The sequence below is a fragment of the Sylvia atricapilla genome, chromosome 3, assembly GCF_009819655.1.
Source record: "Sylvia atricapilla isolate bSylAtr1 chromosome 3, bSylAtr1.pri, whole genome shotgun sequence".
Taxonomy (NCBI): domain Eukaryota; kingdom Metazoa; phylum Chordata; class Aves; order Passeriformes; family Sylviidae; genus Sylvia; species Sylvia atricapilla.
Window position 1 is genome coordinate 40,281,912 of NC_089142.1, and position 27,000 is coordinate 40,308,911.

Sequence of the window (27,000 nt, forward strand, 5' to 3'; positions counted from 1 at the left end):
CTAGCAAAGCCTCACCAAATTAAACATTGTCAAAACTTCTACCAAAGCCTTCAAATGTGAACAACAACAAGACTGTTAAAGAAATATTTCTGGATGTGCAAATACTGCATCACTAATCTGAAAATAAAAGAGTATTAATTCATTTCCACAATGTAAAATGTCAGATGTAAATAGAAATCCTAATTCCTCAGATATTTAAAGCAAAAGAGTTTAAACAAGTTAATGACATTATCAGCGATCCAAGGAAATCTGCATGCAGAGCTCCATTTTTAAACTGTCATTGTCCTTGAGCTGTTTAAACCTCAGAGCATTTATTCAGCATCTCAATATTTAGTACTGCTCCAATCAACCCCCCTCGCTCTTCCTATATAGGTCCTACCCTCCCACACTGATATTTCCCCCTGGCATGAAGAGATTCACCAGACCTCCAAAGCCAAGAGAAATGCAGCGCTGCTTATGTAATGCTTGCTGTGAAATCTTTGCTTATTCCCTGTCATTTTGCATTTCAGACTCCTGAGACTGCTCAGATACTCCTTTCACTTTTTTGTACACTTTTAGTTCAATCTAATATAAAGTTTAGTTAATTTATATTATATGCTGAAATGAAAAATTTATGATAGTAATTTTTAGCCCTAAGGAGTAGATGTTATCAATAAGTTAAAATACCTTCAGCTTTGCCTCAGGATGTTCATATGCCTGAAGCATTCTGTCTTCTCATGATAATACAGTATTTGCTCTGGTCACATTTCCTAAAATTACTTTAAACTTCTTTTCACTTTAATACTTTTCAAAGAAAATATGTATTTCCAATAATTTCCTAGTATTTTCAATCATTTCATGCATATAGGAACATTTTAAAATGACAAATTTATACAAGCTACTACTTTTAAGACTGTCGTAAGAAACAACAGATAAAAACATTTTTGAAAGGTATTTGCCCAAATTAAATTTAAGCAAGGGTAGCATTTAAACATAATTTACATAATTTCTACAAGGCTTGTAGAAATTAAACTGTACAGCTGCAAGAATTAAACTCTACCAGTTTTGAATTCAACACTGCCAACTGTAACTCCAAATGCTAAGAAAAATGAAAAAATACATGTGTCTTGGTTTTGAACAAAAGGAAAAATGATGTGAGCTCTTGATTATGTGTCCTGGATGCTGTAATACCCCCCTCGGGTGGAGGTATCTTAATGACAACCAGGGCACTAAACTAAACTAAAGAACATATTGACAGATTTATCTGTCAAGGAACAGTATCTCACACGAGGAAGCTCCTTTTTCAACAAGAGTTAGATAATGCTTTTGAAAAGCAAGTCTTGTTCTAATGAGTCTCCTCTATGTAGATACTTTCACAGCAAATGAGTAGCAAATTTTCCTCTCCTAGAGGCCAGCAAATTTGACAAACGTGTTGATGAAGACTATCGAAAGAAAACCTTGCATTGGAGATTCTACTAGAAAAGACTTTTACAGAACAAAGGGTTTCAGAATTATTTCTGTAATAGAAAAAAGGTTAAAAATCAGACCTAGTTACAGTGATTTTTTGTTTCAGAAGGGAAAATGATAAGCACAGTTTAAACATGCAAATTATTAAGCTTATAACTTTGCTTCTAGAATTTAAGATTGAACTGCATCTCCCATTCCCAGCCTGCACCCTTCTCTTCCAAAAAAGACTTTTTCCTAAAACTAAGATAACTTCAAAATTGCAACAATGTCAATTTTTCCCCATTTGTTACAAATAAATATAATCCCCTATATGAAATATAAACTGAAAAAGTGTACTTGCAGATTATTAATAGGCAAATAATAAATATTTATTATTTTAAAGCACCATGTACACATAAATGTCACTAGTAATTCAGCACTGAAGAAAATAAAAATTAGTAATAATAAAGTCATTTTCAACTAAGTAGAAGTCAGAAATGCCAGAACTGTAAAGTTTTTAAGTCTCTGAACCTGGCAGTAATTTCTTCTAAGCCTACCAAGAATTTTAGCAGTATTGTATGCTAAAAAAAATATCATGGAAATGAAAAAAAGTTGCCAGAAAGATTCATGTATGTTAAGTTTTCAAAAGACAGGTTGAATAGCTAAGCATCAGAAAGCATGCTCCTCGTGATTTCTGAATTGAATTCTCAATTAAAGCTTGCATATTTTTCCTCTGCATAAAGCATCTAACATGAAATCCAAATTTAGGACAAATTTTTGTACCTAATTCAACAACCATCCAATGTATATTTTCTTTTTCTACCAAGAAGCACAAAAAAAGGCACAGGATTCTTGCATTATACTGGAGGGTCTGGAAAAACACAAGCAAAGTTCCCATCTTGACAAAGTATCTCTTCAAAATATTTTACTTCCTCAGGTAAGGAACTTAGGCACAAAAGGAAAGAAAATGTCTGCATACTTGAGTTAACCTTTTTATTCAGAAAACAAATGAGAGTTAGGACAACTTTCTCAGATATATTAAACATTTCAGTTTCTTATCAGTCAATTTCTGCTTTCACCTGCCATTGCTGATTACCCCTTAGCTGAAGCAACAACTTGTGCTTAAATGAAATACATTGATAGAAGCTGTTTAAGTAATGCAAATGAGCAAAGAAGCAAGAAATGATATCTTAAAAAAGCAGAGAACACGGCTGTTACACAGAGAAGAATCCCTGCAAATTTGCTATTTTAATGACCTACACCACAGTCATATTTTCAGCTCATTGGAATATGCACATGCAACCCCCCTGTTTTCCAACAGGGCTAATGTTTTAAATCACTTTTATGAAAATATTTGCATTTACATTGGACTCCAGTGATTACTTGGCTCATACCATGTGAGCATGCAATCAGTTTATTACTGCAGCCATTCTAATACAGTCCTACTGATGACTCATCTGCACAAAGAACAACCACAAACATTTTCCTTGCGAGATGGATTTTTGATAGCCCAGTTCTGGCAGAGTGTTTTAGAAGTCCAGAAGAAAGCAAAACACTGCTCTCCCTGGAAGAAGCCTTTCAGTCACAGGCAGCTTGGAACATGCAGCTTCTGCAGACTCTTATGGACTTCTGCTGCTATATTTATTATCTCCTACTGTTTTAGCTGTTCCTTTTTTCTGCATCGTAACAATCGCACCCCTTAGAGTAAATCCAAGACATTTTTTTGCCTTTTAATAAAGTTTCAAATATTTAGTGAAACTACTGTGCAGCAGCTCTGCAAACAGAGCTTGTCAAAACATTTCTGTACATTTAACACTGACCTGCTAAATCCAGAAACAGAGATGGCTCCCCTGTTTCCAGTCCAAGATAAATTCAGCCATTGGATGAGAGTGCAGCGAGACTGTAGGTACTCCAGGGATGTGTCATTAATCCTCGCCCAGTAAGGTTGTAAACTGAGATGAATGTACTGTAGAGGATCACAGCAATGCTGATACAGTAGCTTACAAGTTTGTGCTAGTCTACACAGGTCTGGTACTGTAAGGTGACTCAAAATCAACTGGATGAGCTATATTAAAGACAGGGAAAAAAAAGTCACAGATAGTCATACAGAACTTAAAACGTTAAGGGACAACTGCAAAGGAATAAGAAAATATGTTCTAACTTCAAAGAAAGTAAAACCTTTTACTTAAAAGTAACTTCTTAAATAAATCGATTAACTATTAAATAGAACTGCACTGCCTTCTCAATTTGACAAGATGCTAAACAAGAAAGGAAAAAGCAGATTAGCATATGAAAGTGACAGGAAGCTTTCAAATCAGAAGTTTCTTTACCCATGCTAATTTAAACAGTGATATATATGTAAACACTATGTTTATATATTTCCTTTCACTAAGTCTGCTCTTTCATTGAACAGAACACAGAACTGGCATCCTCCTTCTTGTCTGTATTTGGTATTTAAGAGAGGAGATATTTGCAAAGTACATGGAAAACCCATACGATGTCCCAGCTTCCCCTCACCCTGAACCAATTTCAGATTTATTCCTCTTCTCTCTGCTTTAAAAATCAGTGTTTTGTCTTCTGTCTTATATCCTCTACTCTGTACTTTGTAACCAGGTAAAAAATTCAACATAATCAGATCTCCTTTTACAATCTCTTCCTTGCTGTAATACTTAGAGAGCATTTTTGTTCTATACCAGAGTCAAATCTAAAAGGCAAAACCCCTTTTTAACTGTATCAGTTGAATCATCTCAGCTTCAGAATAATCACCAGCATTTCTGACTAACATTACTGTAACAGTTTTTGTAATAACTTATGTCACACTCAGAAACTAAGAAATATCCCTCCTCTCCTATCACACTCTGCTTTCCTTTCCAAGAAAAGATCAACACACACACAGACATAAATACTTGCTTTAGGAAATAACAAAAACGCCCAACAAAATAAATAAATATCCTTTAGCTTAGGAACTGAGAGAAAATGCACTTGAAAAATGAAATCTAAAAATTAATGTTTATTTTACCAGAGCTGTATCTAGCAGATATAAGTACCTGCACTCAAGTTATATAACTTAAATTGACTGTTTTCAGGCAGAATGGGAAACAGTTGCTTGAAATGAAGCAGTGTAAATTAAAAAAACCACAACTCACAAATCAACTTAAACAGAAGAGAATCCTGTGGTCCTTTCAAAATACCAACATGTTTCATTTTAATGTCTTAAGGATTCATAAGGCAAATCCACCAAAAATCAGAATAAAAAACATGATGTAAAAAGAAAATGGAGCTTTTTGTGAGATCCAAACAGATTGTACTTCCAATGCATCACTTTATTATGCAGCTACTTTCCACCTCCCCTCCTCCCCCCTTCATTTTTGGAACAACAAAACAATTCAACTTCCTGCAAAATGGAAAATGTTACTTCCTACTCAGCTCCAGATTTAGTATTTCAATTTTCAACAAGATCTACGTATCTTAAAAAAATTTAGTTCAAGTCTAATGCAAAAATACAGTGTTTGATATACCCCAGTTTCCTTCATGCTTGCTTTCAAGCCTTTCATCTTCTCCCTGTTTGTCCTTTGCCCAAAAACAGCCCGGGATTTTGTCTCTGCAGGTGTCTGGAACTCAGACTGATGCAGAGGACCAGCACAGACATATCAATGTAACAGCATATATAAATGTGCATATATAAAAAATATATATGCACATGTAATAACTGCAGGTATATTATAATCAGCAAAGTTTGCACCCAACTGACATTTAGGAGCCTGCTGACATTTTGAAACCTAAAATATCCAAAATAACTAGGAGCTAACAAAGACATAATCCCAAATTAGTATCTTGATTTTTGCAAACTTTCAACTAATCCACTCAGATTTCTCTCCCAGTTATTAAATAAGTTTTCTAGAGCTGAAAGCTCAACAGAGGCCACACAATTAGCAGAATTTATGTCTACAATTAATGTGACCATGTCTGATAAAAGCAAAGTAATACGAAATTCACTCAGTGAGAAGAAAGTTATTTTGTAGCTTCTGAGCAACACAGAATTGTGAATGAAACTATATATGACTGAATAATGTCCATTTACACTAATTGATGATTTCAATGAGTATTTTGTAACACACAGGATTTCTTTCCACACCTGAGATGAAATCCCCCATGTCTCAATCAGGAAATCTGTCTTTATTTTTTACTGAAACTGTGCTACTTCCTAATATATAGAACGAAAACATACAAGGAAATGTCACTCCTACGATATTATGTTATAAAGTGCCTTTTCCTGGCTTTTGATTAAACAAAGATAACAGGTTCAAAACGTACAGGCCAATAACCATTAATCACCATTAGCCTGGAGTCTGGTGTCTGTCAGGAACACTCTTTTTGTGTCTGTGTACCCTAGCATAAAGTACAATTTGATATCATAATGAGTATGTGACATGATGTGCTGTACTGTGCTACACCGCGTTCGTGGTTATTCTGACAATGCTACAGAACTGAGTATCTGCTTTGAAAGCTAATTTCATAATACAGTTTCTCACAAACAACTGTTTTTACTGTGATTTTATGAAAAACAACGATAGTCATTATTTCACACTTTCTTATTAATCAATCAGTAAAAACCGAGTTTATTGGAAAAAACAATAGAAAGAGGAAAACAAAATATAATTTATACAACACTGATTGCCTTTTTAGACTATGATGTACTTTTACTACAAAAGTACTTCCTCTCCCATTTCCAGGAAAAACACGGCACATGCCAGCTCAAAACACATGGTGAGATCAATGCCCATTACAATGAACACCTCCAAAACCAGAAGGTCTCCAAATCCTAATTCCCCACAATTCAACAAACAGATGTACACAAAATCACTGTGTGCTGAGCACAAAAAGGATCCTGATTCCTACCCAATCCATATTTTTAAGATCAAGGTAGTACTTGATTGCAGCATCTCACATACAGGCATACTTTTTGAACTACCTAATAAAAATATATCTTAAAAAACAAAACAAAACCTAAAAAAAACAGTAACAAAAACAAAACAGAACAAACCCAAAACCAAAACAACAACAACAACTTAAAAAAAAAAAAAAAAAACCACACCAAAAAACAAAACAAAACAAAAAAGCAGCTTCTCACCCACTGCAACGTTTGCTTATAAGCCCAGACAGAACTTCCACTCCTCAGTACAGGGGGAAAAACTTTACCAATGGTGCGATTTCTAATAATAGTTATTGAAACAAAAGGGTTTTTTTAGCTTTTTAAGCTTTTTTTTTGCTGAAAACCAGCAAGCAACACAACAACCTTTTGTACCTAATAAAATACTTTCTGTGGCTACAGCCATAATAATGTACAACTTGGTTTTGTCAGAAAAAAATGTCTGGATGTTGGTCAAACCTACAATATCCATACTTTCCACAAACTTCCTTTGTCCATAGAGTTCACACTGCAGCAAACCATTCCTAAAGCCATTCTGAGAAACAACACACTCTATGAAAGGATAGCCTATAGAAGTTTCAGAAATACAACAAAGGCAAAAAAAAAAAAAAAAAGGCTGGAGGAACTGCTGCCTACTTAGCAAAACCCACTCAAGCTTGAATATTTTGTGAATTACAGAGGGTAGTATGAAAAACCTTCAAACAGCTCAAATAAGGAACAAGCACATTCACGAAAACTTAGGACAGTTACACACTGACTGTCAATATACACCTACAATTTTTCATGTAATGCATCAATCAAAACCGGAAGGAGTCAGCAACTGCCCTACTTCATCCACAGTTTGAACACTTCCCATAAAAATCTGACATTTGTCAGTCTGAAAGACAGCATGCAGAGTACTGCTTCCATATCCAATGTCATAAAAACTGTCACACTACCAAGTACAACATTTTTGTTGCTCCGATGCCCAACCCCTCCAGCTGGACTAGGAAGTAAGAAACTGGGATTTCTGCTGTCACAAAACCAGTACAGAAATAGTCTTTTACGGTTTCCTGATGAATATTCCACCCATATTTTCAGTTTCTTTAAATCAAAGCAGAAGGAAAAAAAATGTTCTTGGTATTGACAGACCATATAAATTTATTCAAGATACCAAACACGTTAAAAAATGGATAAAAAATGAAGCTGGTGGACAAACAGAAGAACAGGAAAACACAATGAAGACATGGAGACAGAAGTTCATAGGAGTAACAAAACTACACAAATACTTCCTAAATTAAAATTTTAGTATGTGTAATCAACCATTTATGGTTTGATTCAATGATCTTGGAGGTCTTTTCCAACCTTCATGATTCTATGAACGTGGAACAGAAAAGAGATTAATCAGTCTCTCTGATATTCTAGTACACTACAAATGAATTTATCCAGCCTTTTCAAAAAAGAAAAATTCCTACATTTAAATGAAGTTTTATCTACAATTAATTTCCTTGAATTACTAAAATCAACATGTTTTCAAACTTTCAAACAATTATGCGAAGTCTTACTTCACTTCAGTACTGCTATGCAAGCATCAACAGTAAAATATATTAAAACACTACCTGTTTAAAACAAACAAACAAACAACCAAACACCACTAGAGCTAACTCATTATAAAGTTAGTACCCTCATTTATTATTCCACTGCATCAACAACAATAACAACAAAACCCCCAAACCAAACTCAAGAGGTTTGGTTTCGAGAGAATTTTCAAGAGAAGACAGTAAGAGTTGTTACATTCTCTTCCTTTCTCCTTCCTCTTTACAAGCACAGCGAACCTCTGCAGGCTACTAGGGCACATGGTCACCCATCCATGGCCTTCATGAGTCAAATTGGGGTACTTAAGAGTCAAAAGATGTGGTAAGACCAAAATTCTATTTGATTACATCAGGTACTTCTGCAAGCACCCTACAATCCATGGCAGCATCTCACCACACTGCCTTCCCTTTGGAAAGTGAGTCTGGTTCAAGCCACAAGCACTCTGAGCATTTGCTGAGTTACCACAGTGAATGAACACTTGCTGCCTCTGCCAGATTGCAGCACACTGAAAAGCAGAAATAAGAATCTTGTCTCTGCCCACGTCCAAAGGTCTGACCAGCAAGTCAAGGCTCCTTTCCATTATGTACCAACAGTTTATTTCAGGAGAGGTGAAGATAATTGTTTCCTCTCTCAATTCTTACTCCCATCAGGGTACCAGCCTTCATAAACAGCCACACACCACTGAGAACTGCCTGGCCTGCACGCGGTATTCAGCAATCACACTCCACAATTTCATTACACTGGAAATTAGAAGAAAATACTCATTTACAGACTTTGAGCACACTTGCAACCATCATGCTGCCAGAAGATCTGAAACAAATTTATTCACAACTGTTTTCTGTGCTAATGACAGAATAAAAAGTAGCAAGCATAAAAAGCAGTGTGCAGAAGTCCGGCTATAAGATATTTTACCTGCACCACAATTCAAAATTTAGGTGTATGGGAAAAGCTCATTTAATAGTAATAATAATAGAAAAATATTATGACACTTCCAAGAAGAAAGCTCTTTAAGATTTTAAGAGAGAAAAAAGGAAAACAAACGAATAGCATATTGCAAATTCTTTCCACTTCCAGATGTTGCCTGAATCTTTTCATCTCTCTTCTCTATCTTTTCTTTGTCAAACATGAGGACTAAAAATATACTGGAAAACTGCTAAAAGCTTCTAAGTTCTAAAGCTGTAAATGCAAGGCTAGAATAACTGGTGTAAAAACTGTGTGTGAATGCACACATTCTTGAAAAGTAAGAGTGCAATAACTATGCAAATATCTAACATCCACCACTCGAAGCAGACAGACTTACAGAATTCAGGCACATCTATAAAGTAAATGCAGGAGATTCAGAAGGAATGCAAGGAGCTAACTGAGAAAAACCAACAATCCTGACCAATACACTGTAAAGGACCTTTGCACTCTCAATGATTAAGACAATGACTGAGCATAAAAACGCTTTTCTTACCTCATAAGGCAGTTTATCAAAATATCCATTAGTTGGCCATTCCCTGAGGGTAACAATGCTGAACTGCTTATTAAGGGTGTCCATCCCACAGGCAAATTTTTCTTCATCCTCATCTTCATCTATATCATTCATATCAATCATTGAAGTCTTAAGTGAAAGCACAGGCCTCTCTTTCACACCATGTAGTACTACTGCATCCAATTCAGTGTAATAGTCCAGGAGAGAGCTGTTCACTTCCAGTCGGATTAAGTTAGTGGGAAAGTTTATCTGTTTGATACAGGGTGTGAACTGCCGAGCTTGAGGACCATTCACCTTGGTAGGTGCCTCAGACCAAAGTATTTCCCATCTGTGAAAAAAAAAAAAAAAAAAAAAAAAAAAAAGATACACATACAGTACAGGAATTCAAATGGAAGTTATTAAAGCAATTCCTGAGCACAGTAAGATGGCAACATAAAAGTATTTAACAAGCAACAAAAATGGCTGAAAAGATGATTTATGAAACTTATGTTTTCCCTAGATTTGATAAACATCCTATGGATGAATTTAACAGGACAGACTAATTCATGACTTTAGCATATATGAATAACAAACCCAGCTGTAGACTCAGTCATTTGTTAGTGTTATCTGTGCCCAAGTTGTGCTAACATCTCTCTCATAGGTAAGGTGATCTAAACAAATGGATTGCTTATGTCCTCATAACGATGGCATGTTAGTGTAAGTACAGGAGGAACAGTCTTGCCATGTAACCCAAGGAGTATCATCTGACCTCTTATTTCCTACAAAATAAAAGAGAAAAACCCCTGCCACTCAGACTCTTTAATACCAAGCCTATCCAAATTACAGTATTACAACTTACTAAAAAAAATAAAATAATATTACTTTTGTTTATCTGCCTAGGCAAGCAAAGTGTTCCTTTTAATAGTAATTCACTGACAAATTAGCAAAGAAAGTAGAAACTTCAAGTCATTTTTGAAAGGATCCTTTGCAAAAGACGTCAGTATTTCCAAACTGCTGAACGGAAAAGCCTTTCTCCTCTTTGGTCCAGTGACAGACAGAAGTTCAGGGCATGCACAGAACTACCATACACACATCCCTACTTTCACACACAAGCCAAAAATCTCCTCCAGTAAGTGACAGAGAAACTTGCTGCCAGCTGAATAATCTGGAGGATCCAAGTCTTACATTCCTTAGATCTTCAGCACTCCCAAACTCGCCTAAAGGCCTGAAAACAGAAACATGCTCTTTTTTATCTGCATGGGTCCTCACTCAGCAAATGAAGATCTTTCAGTCTTTTATGTCCATGTTTTTCCTCTCTCAAGTCTAGGTAATTCCTAAAGAAGAAAGCCTCTGGCAGTTACTACTGCTACTCCCTTAGATAATATGCTTATCTCAATACTAATCCAGACACTTGCACATGTATGCCACCTATTGCTGATCACCCCAGCCCCAGCTTCAGACTTCCTGTCCTGTCACAGGAATCTCTGAAGCACTCTATCTGTTCCCCAGTACCTCAGCATCTTGGCTTTCCCTTTGAACCACTTCTTTGAACTTACAAGTATTGCTTAACACTGGTACCTACCACGGAACACTTGTGGGGATAAGAGGGGAAATACTAATCAAAAAATAAAATCAATCATGTTCTACTTCCAGAACCAAATGCTTAAACTCTTTCCACCATAACAGAAAGCAAAACAAATGTAGGGATTTTAATTAAAACATGGCACACAGCATAAGAAAGGTTTAGAAGTTTGATATTTGCTAGTAGGAAAATTAAGAAAATTAATCCATGCTGGCTGAAACTTCCATTTCACAACAGACATTTTCAGGTATGCACAGATGTATTTTCCATCCTACATCATGCTGCTCTCCAAGTAGTAGAATGGGAGACTTGCAGAACTCTTTATGTCCAAAGGGAAAAAAAAAAAAAACCATCAAAAACATCACAAACTGAAAACAAGCATACCACAAGAGTAGAGAGGATATGGCACATCAAAGTACTGACACAGGAGAGTGGACCCTGAAATTAACAGTTTTCACAAGAGAGACTATTTAGATCTATTTAGAAAAGATTTTATTAATTTATAAAATGAATGTCAACTTATGGCAAAGTAACAGCTGTAGTCCCACTGTCACATCCTCTCACATAGGTCGATTCTCTAAGCAAATACTTAGTGCTGGCAAGGCACCTGACCTTCCTTGAACACATCCAGATCACCATCTGACATTTTGCTTAGACACTTCCATGTACCCACTCAAAGTATCCTTAGGGAAACTCAAGGCTATTTTCTCACTAATCTAACACACATTGGACCATCAACTTTTAGCAGAATGTGTCTGTTATTGACTTCTCCTTTTGGACCCTGGAGAGAGGATAACCTAGCAGCAGCAGAGCTCTGGAAAAAAGTAATGCATCTGGAGATTTGGGCTCACCAAATTTCAGTGCAATAACTAGCTCTAGCCAGCAGAAGCCTGTTTCCAGTCTTTGTAATAAACTAGAGAAAATGGAAGACATGCAGCATGACTTCACAGTCTTGGGAAGCTCAACACTGCATACCAAAGGATGATGAACAACAAAACCAGTGACAATTTTCCACTGTCCTTGTCATACTGTTTACTTTTTCTCAACAGCCATCAATCTAACTTCAAAGGAGTTAGTTCTTGGTTTATCTGGAAAACCTCAAGTCTATCAGGTTGATTTGACACCTCTGCCTTGGTGGCACCATACACAAGAGCAGGCAATAGCAACTACTCTGAGTCAGGGCTGGTAAATCCTTCCCATGCCCTTAACCCATTACTACAAGTGGAAGTGATTTCTCCCTCTAGGATCACCACTGTGATATTTAGATAGGCTGCATGTAATCAGAATGGGAGTGAAGAACTCACATCGGGATCAAAAAAGTCTAAATTCCCAAGAGGCTTCAGCAAGAATTTCATTCTTCTATTCTGGAACATTCTTTTTTATGGGAATCCACTTAAAAATCTTTCACAGTAAAGGCATTTTTACAGTCAGTCCTGGTTTGAGGATTTGTATCAAAATCAGTTTCCCTAAGAAGGTTGTTTGCATCTGTTTCAAGATTACAATGTTCAATAAACTATTTAACCCAAAACAAAGAGAAATCAAATCCCAATAAATACCTTTAAAGAAGTCAAAGGATTTCTGCCTGCCCCACAACTCAAGTTAATTAAGTAGCTCTCAAAAAATCAAGTAGAATCAAATGAATTCGGGTAGTACATTGTTTGTCCTCCAGTCTTGCAGATATATAGTAACAGCTGATCAAAGATGTCACAATGAGAAAGCTTTGATGAAAAGGTTTCATGAGCAATAGAAATCCTCAAGTGCTAGAAATCCTCAGTCCTTCCAGCAAGGGGTGCCAAGCAAAGCCTGAGTAAGAGTCAGCAACATCTGTATTATTTTCTCTATGACTGAAGAAAAGGAGGACATTAAGTGAGTTTCTCCATTCAGCCATTCACTCATGGACTCAGTTTTCCCATTAAATCTCTCTCTGTCTCATGAAGAACAGACAGGAACTCAATTTTCTCTGATACTAAACAATCCATACGCCTTATGTGGTAAAAAATAACAGTAATAAAAAAATTCCCATTCCTCTTCCTTCACCATGAAGGAAAATACAGTCTGGTGATTTCTAGGCCTAGAATCATACTTGTAGAGTCTCTGTCAAATGATAGCACATATTTAAAGTTTGCTTCATTTTTTGTTGACCTAATGCTGTTGGAAAGGTTTATAATGGTTAAGATGATTCCTGAGCAGACCTAGTTACTTCTGAAGAAATATATGTAATAAGAGAGAGTCTTTGGAAAAGGGGCTTCTAGGAAAAATAATCAGATTTCTCTCCAGCAATACAAGATTAAACTTTGCTTGCAATTGTTGAGGTTCCTTCTATTGTCAGATCGAGATAGGTGTAGAAAGCAAAGCACTACAAGCAATCCAATAAATGCCTTGCTTCAAGAAACTAATAGCTGAGTTAAAAGCCAATAGAAGGTAGAGATCCAGATAGACCAACAAGGAGAATATAAGGAATCTCAGAGAATATAACCACACCTTTGATGAATATACAACTTCTGCAACAATTATAATCACATGCTGCTCTTAACCAAGCAACTGCACAGCAAAAATATACTAAGCAAATTTTCACTTCTACCAAGAGTTCAATTCTGAAATACCAGAGACAGCAGACAGGATTCCAAGCATGCTCAGGACAGTTAAAATAGCAAAAGGTACTTCAAGGAACTGTCTGTCTACATGAGCTTTTTAGGAGCTTCTCAAAAATGACTGCATTCCACAAACCCAGAATTCATTTTTCTATGACAGGCATCTGAACAAGGAAAAGCTATTTGCCTGAAGATGTCAAAACAAGTTTTAAATAAGGATGCAAATGTCTAGAACTTGTGTGTTACACATAGGTGAGATACAGGCCCGAAGGTTCCTTATCACACTCTAATGTGTTGATGGTATCAGCAGTGTTTTGGGTGTTTTCATCCGAGATTCTCAGGGAATAAAAGGTAGAATGACAGAACCATCTGAATGCCACTCTCTACAAGTAAGAATTCATGGTATTTTACATTCAGTACACTGCCTTTCTGTTTCACTTCCTTTTCTTAAAAAAAGGGAGGGCATGGGGGAGGAGGTGGAGGTTCCATCAGACATTTTGATCCCTGTCCAGGCTGCTTAAATACAATAAATTTCCCATTAGAAGGAGAGGGAGTCTTTTATATTGTCCATCTTCATTAGCCAACTCTTTTGGTTTGTAGCAGCTTCTGCCTCTACAGGCTTTAAGACTTTCAGAAACAGGAAGAAACTTTGCATGCAGTAAACACAGTTAAGCTTGGAAATACTGAGCCATGCTCAATTTTCTAGCAAAATTCTAAACGACATGGAATTAAACAAATTAAATAGAAATAAACAACAGGAATACACAAGGCAGAATGGAAGTGGTCCCAGACAAACGATCACAGTATCTTATCTGTGCCAAAAAAACTCCAGTAAGTGTCAGACCTTATGTGTAGAAAACAAGAAAAAAAATAATCACAAGATAATCTGTAATCACAAAATAATCTGTAATTCTATGCAGTGAAGAAGCAATCACTGCATAGCAGGAAGGACATATGCTATGAAATATCACCCCAAGTCCAGCCATACATTCCAGACTAATTAGGAATATCTGATTCTGAGCTTTTGCAAAAGCACATGAATATACAGTATCACTAAAACATATATGATATAAAAACAACAGCCAAATTAAATTTAAAAAGACCACAGGAGAATAGGGGCCGATATCTTTTTTATACTCTAAACTTAAAAAACCAAAGTTATTTTTATAAAAAGGTAAATGTTGAAAAACTTCTGAAAAAAATCATTTTTGACTTGATAACTCTGATTTAAACAAAGACTAACAACAACTCACTATTAAGAATATCTAAGTGTATCAAAAGGGCTGACGCTGAAGAAGTTATTAGGGAACCACCAAGAGTAAGCCTTCTAGGTGCCAAAGGAGGAAAAAGAACAGGAAAAGAAACACTTTTCTTATCACAGAAGCTAGCTGTATCTTTCCCATCAATCTAATACACTATGAAAAACAAAGAAAACTCTCTTGGTTGGGTTCAGCTCACACTGCACTTCTCCCCACCACATGTGTGTAGAGCTCTGCCTCTTCCACTGGCTGAAGCTTGGTGACAAACACAGAATGTGCACTACAGTACAAAGTCCCAGGGCCAAACTTGTATAATAATCATAACACAAAAATAGGGACTGATTTCTTCACCACATAAAAACTGAGACTTTATGTTACATTTCCCTGATCTTGGACTATTAACTTTTTTCCTGGGTTTTCTACACTCAGGTAATTCACGTAACAAATCTGTACATGGAATGTTAGTACAGTTTTAGGAATTACCTACACTTCTCACCAGTCAAAGTATGAGAGACACAAATGAAAAGCATAAAAGGTTTCCATGTGTTAGAACAGCAGTTTCTCTGAGATTTATGATTTTTAAAAATTCTTTTATGTGGAGAAAAGTGATGTAATGCCTTCTGCATTTAAAGCAGCATAAGATATGAGAGGACAGAGAATCCTCCAATTGCTGGATATCAGTTAAACCATAATGAAAAAAACTTCAAACTAATTGTCATGTTCGAAGCAGGAGGATTACTCAGAAACAATTGCATACTCTCTGAGAAGTAAATGCTTATTCTCACTCCATGAAGATCTGACCCCACCTCTAAAGACACTGAATAAAGCTCACCTGAGACAGGAGCATACAAAGCTGCAATAGGAGTACTCAGTGCACCAGCAACAAAGGAACATGGCCAAAGACCATTTTCTGTACACCTGAATGAGCTGTTCCTTCATGCAACTGAAGCACAAAGTCAGTAATACATTGACCAAGTATGTGGGTGTTAGGCATTGTTTAACAAAAACATAAAAAATTCTCTTGAGCAAGAACTTTGATACACTAGCTTCTCACAAAGACTCTTGTAGCCAAGAAGTTTTTTTGTACACAGCAAAGTTTTGAATGAGCTGATGGTTTAAATACTAACCAAAAAAAAAGAAAAAATATTACCTAGTTGGAGCAGTAAAATCCACTAAACATAACACTTAAGCAAGTCTGAACAGACCTTTCCCTCTCAGCAGTTTTGACTTCACCGATAGTTCGGCTTTCTTTGTATATCCAAAGTGGAACTGGTGAAAAAGAACTTTCCTAATGACCTTTTAGACTGGTGTTCAGATACAGCATCAGCTGATAAAACAAAGCAGCACTGAAAGGTATCATTGGTAAGAAACAAAGTATCAAAATAATCAGAAGAGGAAAACAAGGTTCTGAGTGCCTTTTGAGTTAAGTAGGTCATGGCCTTTTTTAACAGATGAAAATAGTATGGCAGCACTTCAAGAGCAAAACATCAGTTAAACATGGAATCATCTGAGATTACAGCAGCATTCCATCTTCAAAAAAAGAATTCTTAGCTGATATCTCAGAGAATTTTTGGAAGTAAAAACAAGAGACCAAGAACAGAAGCAGAAAAGAGACTGCACTCTTGCAACTCTTCAGATTCCCCTCATAAAGGTGAGCAAATGAACAGAGAAAAAACCATTGTGTCCCTCATGCAGAGAAAGGGCTCCTTCATCTTCCCTTCAAGACACCACACATAAGTCATTTGCCTCCTTTAGAAGAAAAGAAACAAACCAAAAGTGCAGCTCTGAACAGGCAAGTCCTGCTGAGAGCAGGTAAGCAAACAGAAAAAAAGGGTCTCTGTAACACTCCCCCAGCATGCAGACTAACAAGTAGTGAAGAGGCAGCATGGACAACTCCTTCCACAGGTGCCTGAGACAATCTTTTTCCAACCAGAAATGTTAACCTATGCAGGCAGGATGGGGTATTCTTGCCTACCAATTAAAAAGCAAGATGCTACAGAAACTTCATCTTTTATTATGAAGAAGGGTATCTGAGCTCTCACTCTGACCATACCTCAAGAGAAGTCATAAAGCACATACCCTGAAGTTTTATTAGTATTTTCACTTCCATCTCTTTTTAGCTCTCTGTATTTTTTGTGTACCTAATTAAATAGGTCCTTTAATTATATATTTTTGAGCTTTCCTTCATTCTGTTCTCCACCATAAAGAAATAAAATCTACATCATAAAATAAAAAAGTAAAACGGAAGTTCACAGAGTAATTGCCCAGAAGTCGCTTCATATCAGGCTCTGAATCTGAAAGTCTTAAAGCTGCCTTCACACATTCTGTAAATAAGTTCTGTATTACAGTGCCAAAAGCACTGACACTTCTAAAGTTAGATGGCCTGTTATTATTACTTCGACCTACAACTGTTCCTTGAATTCAGATGTTTACTTTAGAGCTATACAATATATTCAAATCTGACCTGTAAAACAAGCAACTGCACTTAACCACAGTAGATTACAGAATCATACAAAATATATTAACTGGGAATTTTGAATATAAACCATGACACCTGATTTTCCAAGGGTTTTTGAATGAACATCAATGGCCTAGTATTAAGAAGCAAGGGATAATAAGTTAGACCTAAAAATACACTTTTTAAGCAGCATCTGTAAAAGGCAAGTCAGTAAAAAATCACCCAACATCCACGCTAGCACTGCTTGTACCACCTAACTATGTATATCATTGCAATAGGATTTGCTGGAATACCAGTCTTTACAGGACACATTTTGTTAAGTGTTTCCTCTATCAGCTCTCCCTTCCTTTATATCTTTGGTATCATTTAATTCCTTTTTGCTAGGGAATACTTCAATTGCATATACTGATGGCAATGTTTTTCCCCACTATGTGCTTTGACCTGTTCACTTTCTCCTTCCATTCCTATTTCCTCACCTCCTCACTAACAGCTTCTCACCTCACACACAGTGCATTTCTTTACTATCTTACCATTCCCCAGGTTACCACAGTCCTGATCCTGCAACTGGAATTTCAAGACTTCCTAATGCAAGGAAAACCAACAGGATCAAATCTGCTTCTTTTAGCTGAAGTGAGTGTAAAAACAAGTGCAGCTCACATCCTTTGATAACCAAAAATAAAAGATCAGACAAATGGCATCACCTTTTGTCTGACTGTTCAGTGCTTCTGGTTTCAGCTTCATTTCCATATGAATAGTTACAGTGCCTGATCGTACTATACATGCAATCTAAAGCATGCAAAGAAGAAAGAGTCCATGGCTACTTGAAGCAGGATGATACAGCAGCCATGAATCCTCAATCTCTCTTACACAATTTCCTCTTCCTAATAGAGGATGAGCTCCTACCATTTCAAAAGTAGTGTTTTACACAGACATAGTAACTTTTGCCCATAAAAATTCCAATACTAAAACTACCATTACACAAATTAAATTTGTTATTAGGAGATGCATTAATTCCCAGAAAATGGCTATATCTCTGAAATTGCTATCAAAACAAGTTGCCACAGTTTTAAAAACATGAAGAAATAAAGGAAGTTTTAGTGGGTCAGATACAAAATGGCTAAGTAGTAGGAAGTAAAGTTCACTGAACAGCCCTATTTGTAGCATTTAACATCTTACAGAAAAGCATAAAGAAGAAAAAAATTACCTTACTTCAGCTGGTGGATTTTGTGAGTAAGGATTTGCAGAGCATGCCAAAATTCTGACTACAGCTCCAGGATGATAGGTTTCCAGAATGTGCACTGCAGTGGGATAAACTGGTTCTTCAAAAGCAAGTTCCACATAGTCTTGGCTACAGAAAGTGGATGGTGTCCTCGTGAAAGGCAGCCGAGCGCTCGGGCAACGATCCCACCAGGTCCCGTAAGTTCGAAAGACAGCGGTCTGGGTGAAGTCCCCAGAGCTGGGGTACACGTTGGGAATACCCGCCAAATTCCACATGGTGTACGACATGCTGTTCTCACTGCCATAGTGAGAGCTGAAATCCAACACTTCTTTGGCATACTGAACTATTTCAACGTTGATAGGTAAGGCTCGGGTGTTCGATTCAATAGCTCTCCGACTGTTCATTTCTCCTCTCGTCGCTGTCCTAGCTCGGCGCCGAAGGCACATGTAGTAAAACATGCTCAGAACTGTTAACATGGGAAACACTGGTGGCATCTAGGTAGGACTTAGGAAGATGCAAAAAGTCAGGAGTCCTTTATGAGTCGCATTAACTGCCTGTGGTGTTTTGAAAAAGAGCTGATAAAACAGAATGAATAAACACAGTAAGCAAATACAGCATTCTTAGAAAGCAAACTGTGCTGTTTTGAATATTAACTTAAACCAAGTACTACTACTAAAAGATTAATAAATCATTGTATTTTATCGTAAGACAATTGTTTGGTTGGAAGCTATTAAGTGTGGCTTCCCATTTACTTTTTACCTTAATTCCTTTTTTTTGTTTATTTAAAAAAAAGAGAGGACTATGAAGAAACATTAGCCAAAACCAACCCTCAAGCAACAAAAACCTAGTGGTCAAAATAAGCACAATATTTAGGGATTTATTACAAGAAAAATAAATTGCACTGACTCAGGGAAATGAATTCAAGTATGAAATGAAATTTGGCTGTAAACAACTGAGAAAGCATATCTGAAAATACATCTTCCCATTCTGAAGATACAGCTTCTTAAAACCATTGTGAATGGTTTTACTTTCTTTAAAAAACAGTGTACATGGTTTTTAGAGCAAAAAGAAGGAGCTTTTTGGCTGTTAACCTAAACTTAACCCACTGCTTCTTCTATCAGAGCAGTAATCTGAAATATTCACAAAAATATTGCCTTTACCATTTGAAGTTGTCCATGACACATCAACAACACAAGGGTCACCAGCCTCCTGAAGGATGCTCAGAATTCACTAACAACATCATCTTCCTTTAAACCATGCAACAAATGAGGTCTTCAAAACAGTCCTGACATCAGATGCAAAAGTCCCCATAGAAAGCATTTTATTTCTGACAAGAAAAAAATATTTTCATTGAAGTAACAATTCAGTTAAACACAAAATGTACTAGATCTGCACACTTAAAAAACCCAACACAAAATATACTATTAATTAAGGATGCCAATGTGTTTTACACCACCTACATCAACAGAAGTAAAACAATCAAATAAACAGGTTTAACAACTAGAAAAAGCTAAACGGAAGGTAAATTACTTTACTAAAGTTTTCTGTTTACAACAGTGAAGAAACATTTATAGCTGCATGTTCTCTACAGGACACAGGAAGGCTGTATCATATTCCCTACTAATAAAGATCCTCTTACATATGCTTGTCCCATATTGAGCAGCTGCTCCATACCTGTGTGATGTAAACTGTGAGTTTTACCAACACACAACGAAATGTGCAGTGTATTCTCCCATTTCTGCTGGCACTACACAACACACTCGGGCTATGAATTCACATCCTCCAGCACCACAAACTGTTTCTCACAAAGTGGCCTTCTCATTAACTTGTCCATCAGCTTCACTAAGAGAGAATAAGGAGTAATGCCTGTAACCCGTTAGAGGCCAAAACAGGGATGACTAAGCATGTCTCAAAATAGAATAAATGTTTCTTCAACAGCCTGTGCTGGCGCTGCCGCTTAGCTGACCACAGGATACACACTGTGGTGATCTCTAAACCAACAGACGTGACCCTTCTGCTGCAGAAGACACCTCAAGCAAAAACTAACATGATGTTTCACACTGCCAGGCAGACAAACCTCATATCTAAAGTTTGCAGTGGGTACAAGTGGGTCCCTACTATAGCGTTTTTGGAAGCATAAGTTTAAAGTAGAGTAAATAATTAAACCAACAGAAACTTTTTAAAGTCTCTACACACATCCATAGTGTTTTTTGGGTCAGTTGCTTGTTCCCAAACTTACAAACACACAGAGATGTACAAACAGCTCTCTTTCACATGAACATTTCCAGCAAGAAGGCACCTGCGGTAAGAGATAAGGACAAGCTGCACTATTTGCCCATTTTACTCATGACAGAAAGAAAGTTTACTAATGAAGTGCTCAATTCCCACTTTCTTGCCTCTTCTGTTATTGGCTTTTTGCTTAGTTTCACATGTTGATGTAGCTGTCAACAACACAAACTACTCCTGATACTCAGTGCAGAAGGGAATGCATCAGACAATACACTGGAATGCCAACAACCAATAATGCCACATTTTCCCCAAACAGTCTGAGCCACCTTTCAGAAAATATACCTTAAAAAAAAAAAAAAAAAAATGTAGCGCAACCCTGAACTTCTCCTCCTTAAAAAAAAAAAATAAAAAAAAGAAACAACTCCAAACTGAAAATTGTTGTTTTACTTTTTCAAAGCAGAGATGTTTTGATATAAGATGTAAGTAAAGATTACAAATATATTCTCCTTCTGGATTTTTCTCCTCCTAAAAAGAAAGATTTATTTAAAGAATATGCCAACAGACATTAAACTTCAACAAACATTCTGCTATCCAGCCCTAGAATCATGGCTAGATCAGCATACACACCACCTTCAAACTCGGAATTTTACTGATTACCATGATTTGAAGACTGCTCCATGGAAATTATGGCTTTACAGATCTCAATTTTAAGAATCATTCAGCTGTAGTATTTCAAGATTAGGTGGGAATCACTTTATCTTACATACATAACCTACACAACCTCACATCTGCACTGCAAACTCCAGGCTCCCTCTGGCCACAGCCCGCAGCTCTTGTGGCACTGCTGTTAAACCCAGCTGTGCTCCTTATCTAAGCTTGCCCAAGAGCAGCAAAACCATCCAACAGTTCAGAGCTGTACGTCAGCTAGCTGGCCAGTTTAAGCCAGTTCAAACAGAGGGAATAACCTGAAATCATGCTGCAGATTTTCCATTAGCTGTAATGTTAATTTGGGTCATTCTCCGTCTAGCAACTTAATGATTTCATAAAACCTGTAAAATTTTTAAATCCTTGACACTGACAGAACTCTGACAATTTTGGCATTGGTCAACAGGGACAAAAGTAGATAAAGTAGGAATAGAAAGCTTTCATGGAAACTTACTAGTCTAAACAACAGAAGTGGAGGCAAATTAGTTTTAAAGAATTAAGAACAATATCAGATATAGTAGTTTATAACAAGTAAGACAAAACTATTATAAAAGAAGGATTAAATAACTGTTAGGACTACAATACAAATAGGAATTCTTCTGGCATTTTAAAAAAAGTATCAAGGATTGCGTGGAGTTAAAAGACAAATGAAAAACTGCTTCAGAGGCTAAAGGTTGGTAAGTTAGTGAAAGAATTACATACAGATCAGTAGGACCAGATGATACAAAGAGATTTTTTCAGGAGCTACCAGAAGTCAAGCTGCTTTCTAATTAAAATGATTTAACTTTGCAAAGAAAGATAAAAACACAAACCCAGATCTATGCAAAGCATCAAGATAAACAGCTCTGGAGCTCATGTACATGCAAAGTTTATGCTGAAAGCTCCCCTTCCCTCAAATTGCTTGATTATTTAAAAGAGATACACTTAGGCCCATGCAACTATGCCTTCCGATCTCTCGCTGGGTCTTTCGCCTGTTGTATGTTATCAATTTTTTTTGGTTTTTTGTACAGGCATAATTATGCCAAACTGAAGCCTAATAAAGGCTTCTTGTAAGTGTGTCTTTTTATACTCCTCCCAAGCAGCAGCCTTCTACATCTTTTGTTTCTTTTATATCATAAATTTTTTTCAGTCAATTCCATTAAATAGAGTGAAATAGTGCTATTAAACACCAGAATCTTCAGTGGCCACCAGAGACTAGCACGGAAGGTGCCAACGATTTGGTCAGAAACAAAAACCAATATGCTATGAACACACAATGACATTGTGAGCTGCTGTCCTATGCCTATGTGCCCATTTTGCACTTTGCTGTCTGGGGCAGCACCAGCCCTGTCCTCCCATCTTGTGCGCCATGCAGCCCTCTCCACAGACGCGTTTCCAGCCAGCACTGCTGGACAGCCAGGTGAGTCCTGAGGCTTGCCCAACCAGACATGAAACACTCTTGCAAGCACAAGCAGCTTTCAGTCTGTTCTTCTCCCCAAACCATCCTGTGCCAGGCCTGGCTTGAGGGGGGAAGCAAGACTGCACAGGCCCCAAGTCACACCAGCTCAAAGGGCTACAAAAATGCTACCTCTGCTTTTACAAGACAGAAAGCCCTCCAGAAAACCACTTTGGACTAGACCTAGAATAAAACTTTTTTAAGAGATATCTTCTTTCAAAATACATTAAAGTCCATCACACTATTTACAGTACCTCCCACTCAGACTATTATTTAATTGATAACGATTTCAATCATATGGGCAAATCCCTTTTTCTAACCTAAATAACTCCTCTCCGTGCTATATATACAGAAAGGCTTCTAAGACTGTAATTCACTATTTCCTTTTTTCAAGCACAGGAAATCTTGATAAAGTAAAATGTCTTACAGCTTCTGTAGATTTCATAGGAAAAGGCACTAATTAAATTAAAGTATTCAAAAGCACTAGATCTATTCAGTCTATTTTGCCTCTTTTTACAGGGAGTTTTTGTATACCAACCTATTTTCCAGCTTTGAAGCAACCCATCCAATCAATGACTACTGTACTTGAAAAAACAGCATGAAGCTGAGTGAGGGCACGTTTAGGCTGGGTATGAGGAAAATGTTTTTCACCCAGAGGATGGCTGGGCCCTGAAGCAGGCTCTCCAGGGAAGTGGTGACAGCACCAATCCTGTCCAAGTTCAAGAAGCATTTGGACAATGCTCCCAGGCACACACTGTGATTGTTGGAGTGTCCTGCGCAGGGCCAGAAGTTGGACTTGATGATCCTGATGGGTCCCTTCCAACTCAGGATACTCTATGATTCTACCTCTTCATTTTGGTTAGTTTGGCAAATACAACTCCTCAATAACCACAATTTTATCCCATACAAGCAGAAAGAGGACAGAGTTATTCACCAACCAGACTGCTGAGAAAAGGTGGGAAGTACACAGAAAAATACTTGAGATTTCAAGGGGCTGCGAAATGAAGGATGTGTGTGAAAACATAACAAGTAACAGATACTAGATTTAGGAGAAAAAAAAAAAAGAAAAAAAAGAAATATGGCATATTTCATCCCTGAGCCATCTCTGGAAAAGCACATGATAGGCAAGAGTTCATACTATTTCAAGAGAAGCAAACGTTGTACATGCAAGTCATGCATACACCAGGTTTGATTTTTAAAGCCAGTGAAGTAATAATTCCTGTTTACACTAGCTTTGCTAATCTCACATTTGGGAGCAGTTTTCTTTCATTTGACCATAAAAGAAGCAGCAACACTGACAAATTACAAAGAAGGTATAAATGACAAAAACAATGTATTGTATGATCTCTGAAGAAAGATTAATGCAATTTAATATGTGTGTCTTAGATAAAAGACAGAAAATGGGAAATTTCTTAATTATCTTTGTAGACTAATGCACAAAGGGAATACTGGATCCTTACACTACAGTCTAAAACAGTACTTTTACCACAGGTTAGCATCTCCTGCTGTTAATTACCTATATTATACCAACATCTACACTCAACTTGTTGAAACTAGAAGCTATTATTAATTAAAAATTAATAAGCTCTTACAGTATACTTTCAACTCAGGGCCCATTTGCTGTGTTTCTTCCCATAATATATTCTGGCACTGAAATGAGCCATTTTACACTTTTATATTTCTAACTTATAATTTTACTTTTTGAAAAAAATTGAAATATATGGCATTTTTATCTATCTAAAATCTTGTGTTGCCTTCATGAGCACTGAAACACGCAAAATCCAAGAACTTCAGATTACTTCATTGACTGCATTTCTGCTAGGACTACACTCATCGTGTAGTTTAGCACTGAGATACAATGGAGACAAAAGTTCCTTTGGCACCTATTTCACTTCAAAGTGGCCACCCTGTCTTATGGAGGCAGCTTTTCCAGATAACAAAAATTGTTTCTCAACATGAGTAAATCATCACATAACCCTTTCTAGTAACAGCCTAAAGTTACCTGCATTATACCACTTCATTCTGACCAACTACCCTTCCAGCTGTGGAAAGGTCAAAAAAAAGAAAAAATCCCCACACTACTTTTATAAAGGAATTTGTGTGCATTTATCTTATTTGTCTTTTCATTTTTCTCTTGAGATGTCATACTGCCTCTCCATGCAGGCACACTCTGTATAGCCTTTACTTGCTGGTCAGCTGCTTCCTCAGTGCACAGATCACAGCTATTAGGCCACGTACTTGTCATCTCCCACTGTCACAGAATTACTGAATCAATTGGGTTGGAAAAGGCCTCCGAGATCATCAAGTTCAACCTATAACCTAAAACCACTAATGTCATCTAGACCATGGCACTAAGTGCCATGTTTCCTTAAAACACATCCAAGGACAGTGACTCCATCACCTCCCTGGGCAGCCCATTCCGGTGTCCAGTCACCCCTTCTGTGAAGAAATTCTTCCTCATGGCCAACCTACATCTCCCCTGGCACAGTTTAAGACTGTGTTCTCTCATCCTAATCATACCCGTTCAAATCCAATCGATGCCCATTTGTCAGCCTGCACTGGTAGCAAATAACAATCCACGAGAAGTGAAGCACCCCGAAGTACACACCTAAAAAATAAAATTAAACAGTATCGCTACTTCAGCTCCTATCCTGCTCTCCTATCCTTGTGTTGTGATCGGGCAGCTGGGTGAAGCCGTGTAAGTGTGTGACACCGCAGGGACCAAGCAGCGGCGGAGGACCTGCGGGGCAGAGGAGCAGTAGCCGTGCCCAGCCCTGCCCGCTTTGTCTGGCCCCAGCACTGTTCCTCCCGTCCGCCCTGCTCCATCCCACTCCTTTCCCCCTCCTTGGGCACCCGCGCTCTCTACCCACAGGGGCAGTTCCCTTCCCCGGGGGACCAATTCCCTTCCCCGGGGTGCAGCTCCCGCCGAGGCCCAGGGACAGCGGGGGGCAGATGCGGGCGGGACTACCCGGTGCCGCCGCTGCTTTCCGCGTCCCCTCCCCGACAGCAGCACCGGCCCGGCCCGGCCCGGCCCGCCAGCCTTCCCTGGGCGGGCGGACGGGGAGCGCACACCCGCGGCCGCCCGCACCCGCCGCGCAGGACCGGCCCCGCACCGGGGCTGCTGCAGGGCCCGCCACCGCCGCCGCCACCGCCGCCGCCACCCTACCCCGTCCGGAGGGCGGAGCCGCCGGGCCGCCGGAGCCGCCGCCGCGCCGGGCGCCGCCGGAAGCGCCGCGCACGGAGGGCGGCGGGGGCGGGAACCGGGGGAAGCGGCGGGGGCGGGGCCCCGGCTGCGCCTGCCCGAGCCCCGGCGTGGGGCGGGCCCGGCGGCCGCGGCGGGCTTGCTGCGGGGTGCGGGAGCGCTGCGATTGTAAGGGCCCTTGCAGCTCGTCTAGTCCCAGCCCCACTGCCATGGGCAGGGACTCCGAGCACTAGACCAGGTTGCTCAAAGTTCTATGGAACCTGGCCTTGAGCAATGCTGGGGATCGGGAATCCACAGTTTCTCGGCAACCTGTTCCAGCGTCTCACCGTCCTCACAGTTAAGAAGTTCTTCCTAGTGTCTAACATAAAATTCCGCTCTTTCACTTTGTACCCATTACTCCTTGTCCTGTCACAGCAATGACAGATGCAGAGTCTCTCCAGCCTCCCTGTCTGCCCTCTCAGATGCTGGAAGGTTGTTGTGAGGTTTCCGCAAAACCATCTCTTCTCCAGACTGAGCAGCCCCAGCTTGTCCAGCATTCGTAGATGAGATGCTCCAGGCTGGACTTGCTTCAAAACTTTGATGTCCTCCTCACGCTGGGGACACCAGAGCAGAGTGCTGCAGGTGGGATCTCACCAGAGCAGAGTAGAGGGGCAGGATCACCTCCCTAACACTGCTGGCCACGCTGCTTTTGCTGCAGCCCAGGACTCCATTGGTTTTCTGGGCCACGGGTGCACACTGCTGGTCATGTCGAGTTTTTCATCAGCCATCACACTTAAGTCTTTCTCCACAGTGTGGCTCTCAGTCACTTCTCCGGCCAACATGTAGGTGTGTCTGGGATTGCCACAATCCAGGTGCAGGACCTCACACTTTGCTTTGTTGAATTTCAAGATTCACACCGGCCCACCTCTCAAGTGTGTCAGGGTCTCTCTGGAAGGGC

General features: G+C 38.6%; 1 protein-coding gene across 4 annotated transcripts in view; it reads right to left on the minus strand.

Moving 5' to 3' along the window:
* FBXL4 (F-box and leucine rich repeat protein 4) overlaps nucleotides 1–26,104 on the minus strand; it is a 58,239-nt gene extending 32,135 nt beyond the window's left edge. For 2 of the 4 annotated variants that reach the window (XM_066315167.1, XM_066315164.1), the window contains exons 1-6: nucleotides 26,028–26,104; nucleotides 25,382–25,469; nucleotides 19,653–19,819; nucleotides 18,478–19,067; nucleotides 9,387–9,732; nucleotides 3,246–3,490 (exon numbers count right to left, since the gene is read on the minus strand). In XM_066315167.1, the coding sequence (XP_066171264.1) occupies nucleotides 3,246–3,490; nucleotides 9,387–9,732; nucleotides 18,478–18,986 (1,100 nt within the window). In that variant the 5' untranslated portion in view covers nucleotides 18,987–19,067; nucleotides 19,653–19,819; nucleotides 25,382–25,469; nucleotides 26,028–26,104. Of the gene's footprint in view, nucleotides 1–3,245; nucleotides 3,491–9,386; nucleotides 9,733–18,477; nucleotides 19,068–19,652; nucleotides 19,820–25,381; nucleotides 25,470–25,731; nucleotides 25,892–26,027 lie in introns of those variants that run through there. The other 2 variants (XM_066315165.1, XM_066315166.1) reach the window with 2 other exon arrangements.
* Nucleotides 26,105–27,000: the final 896 nt, after the last annotated feature.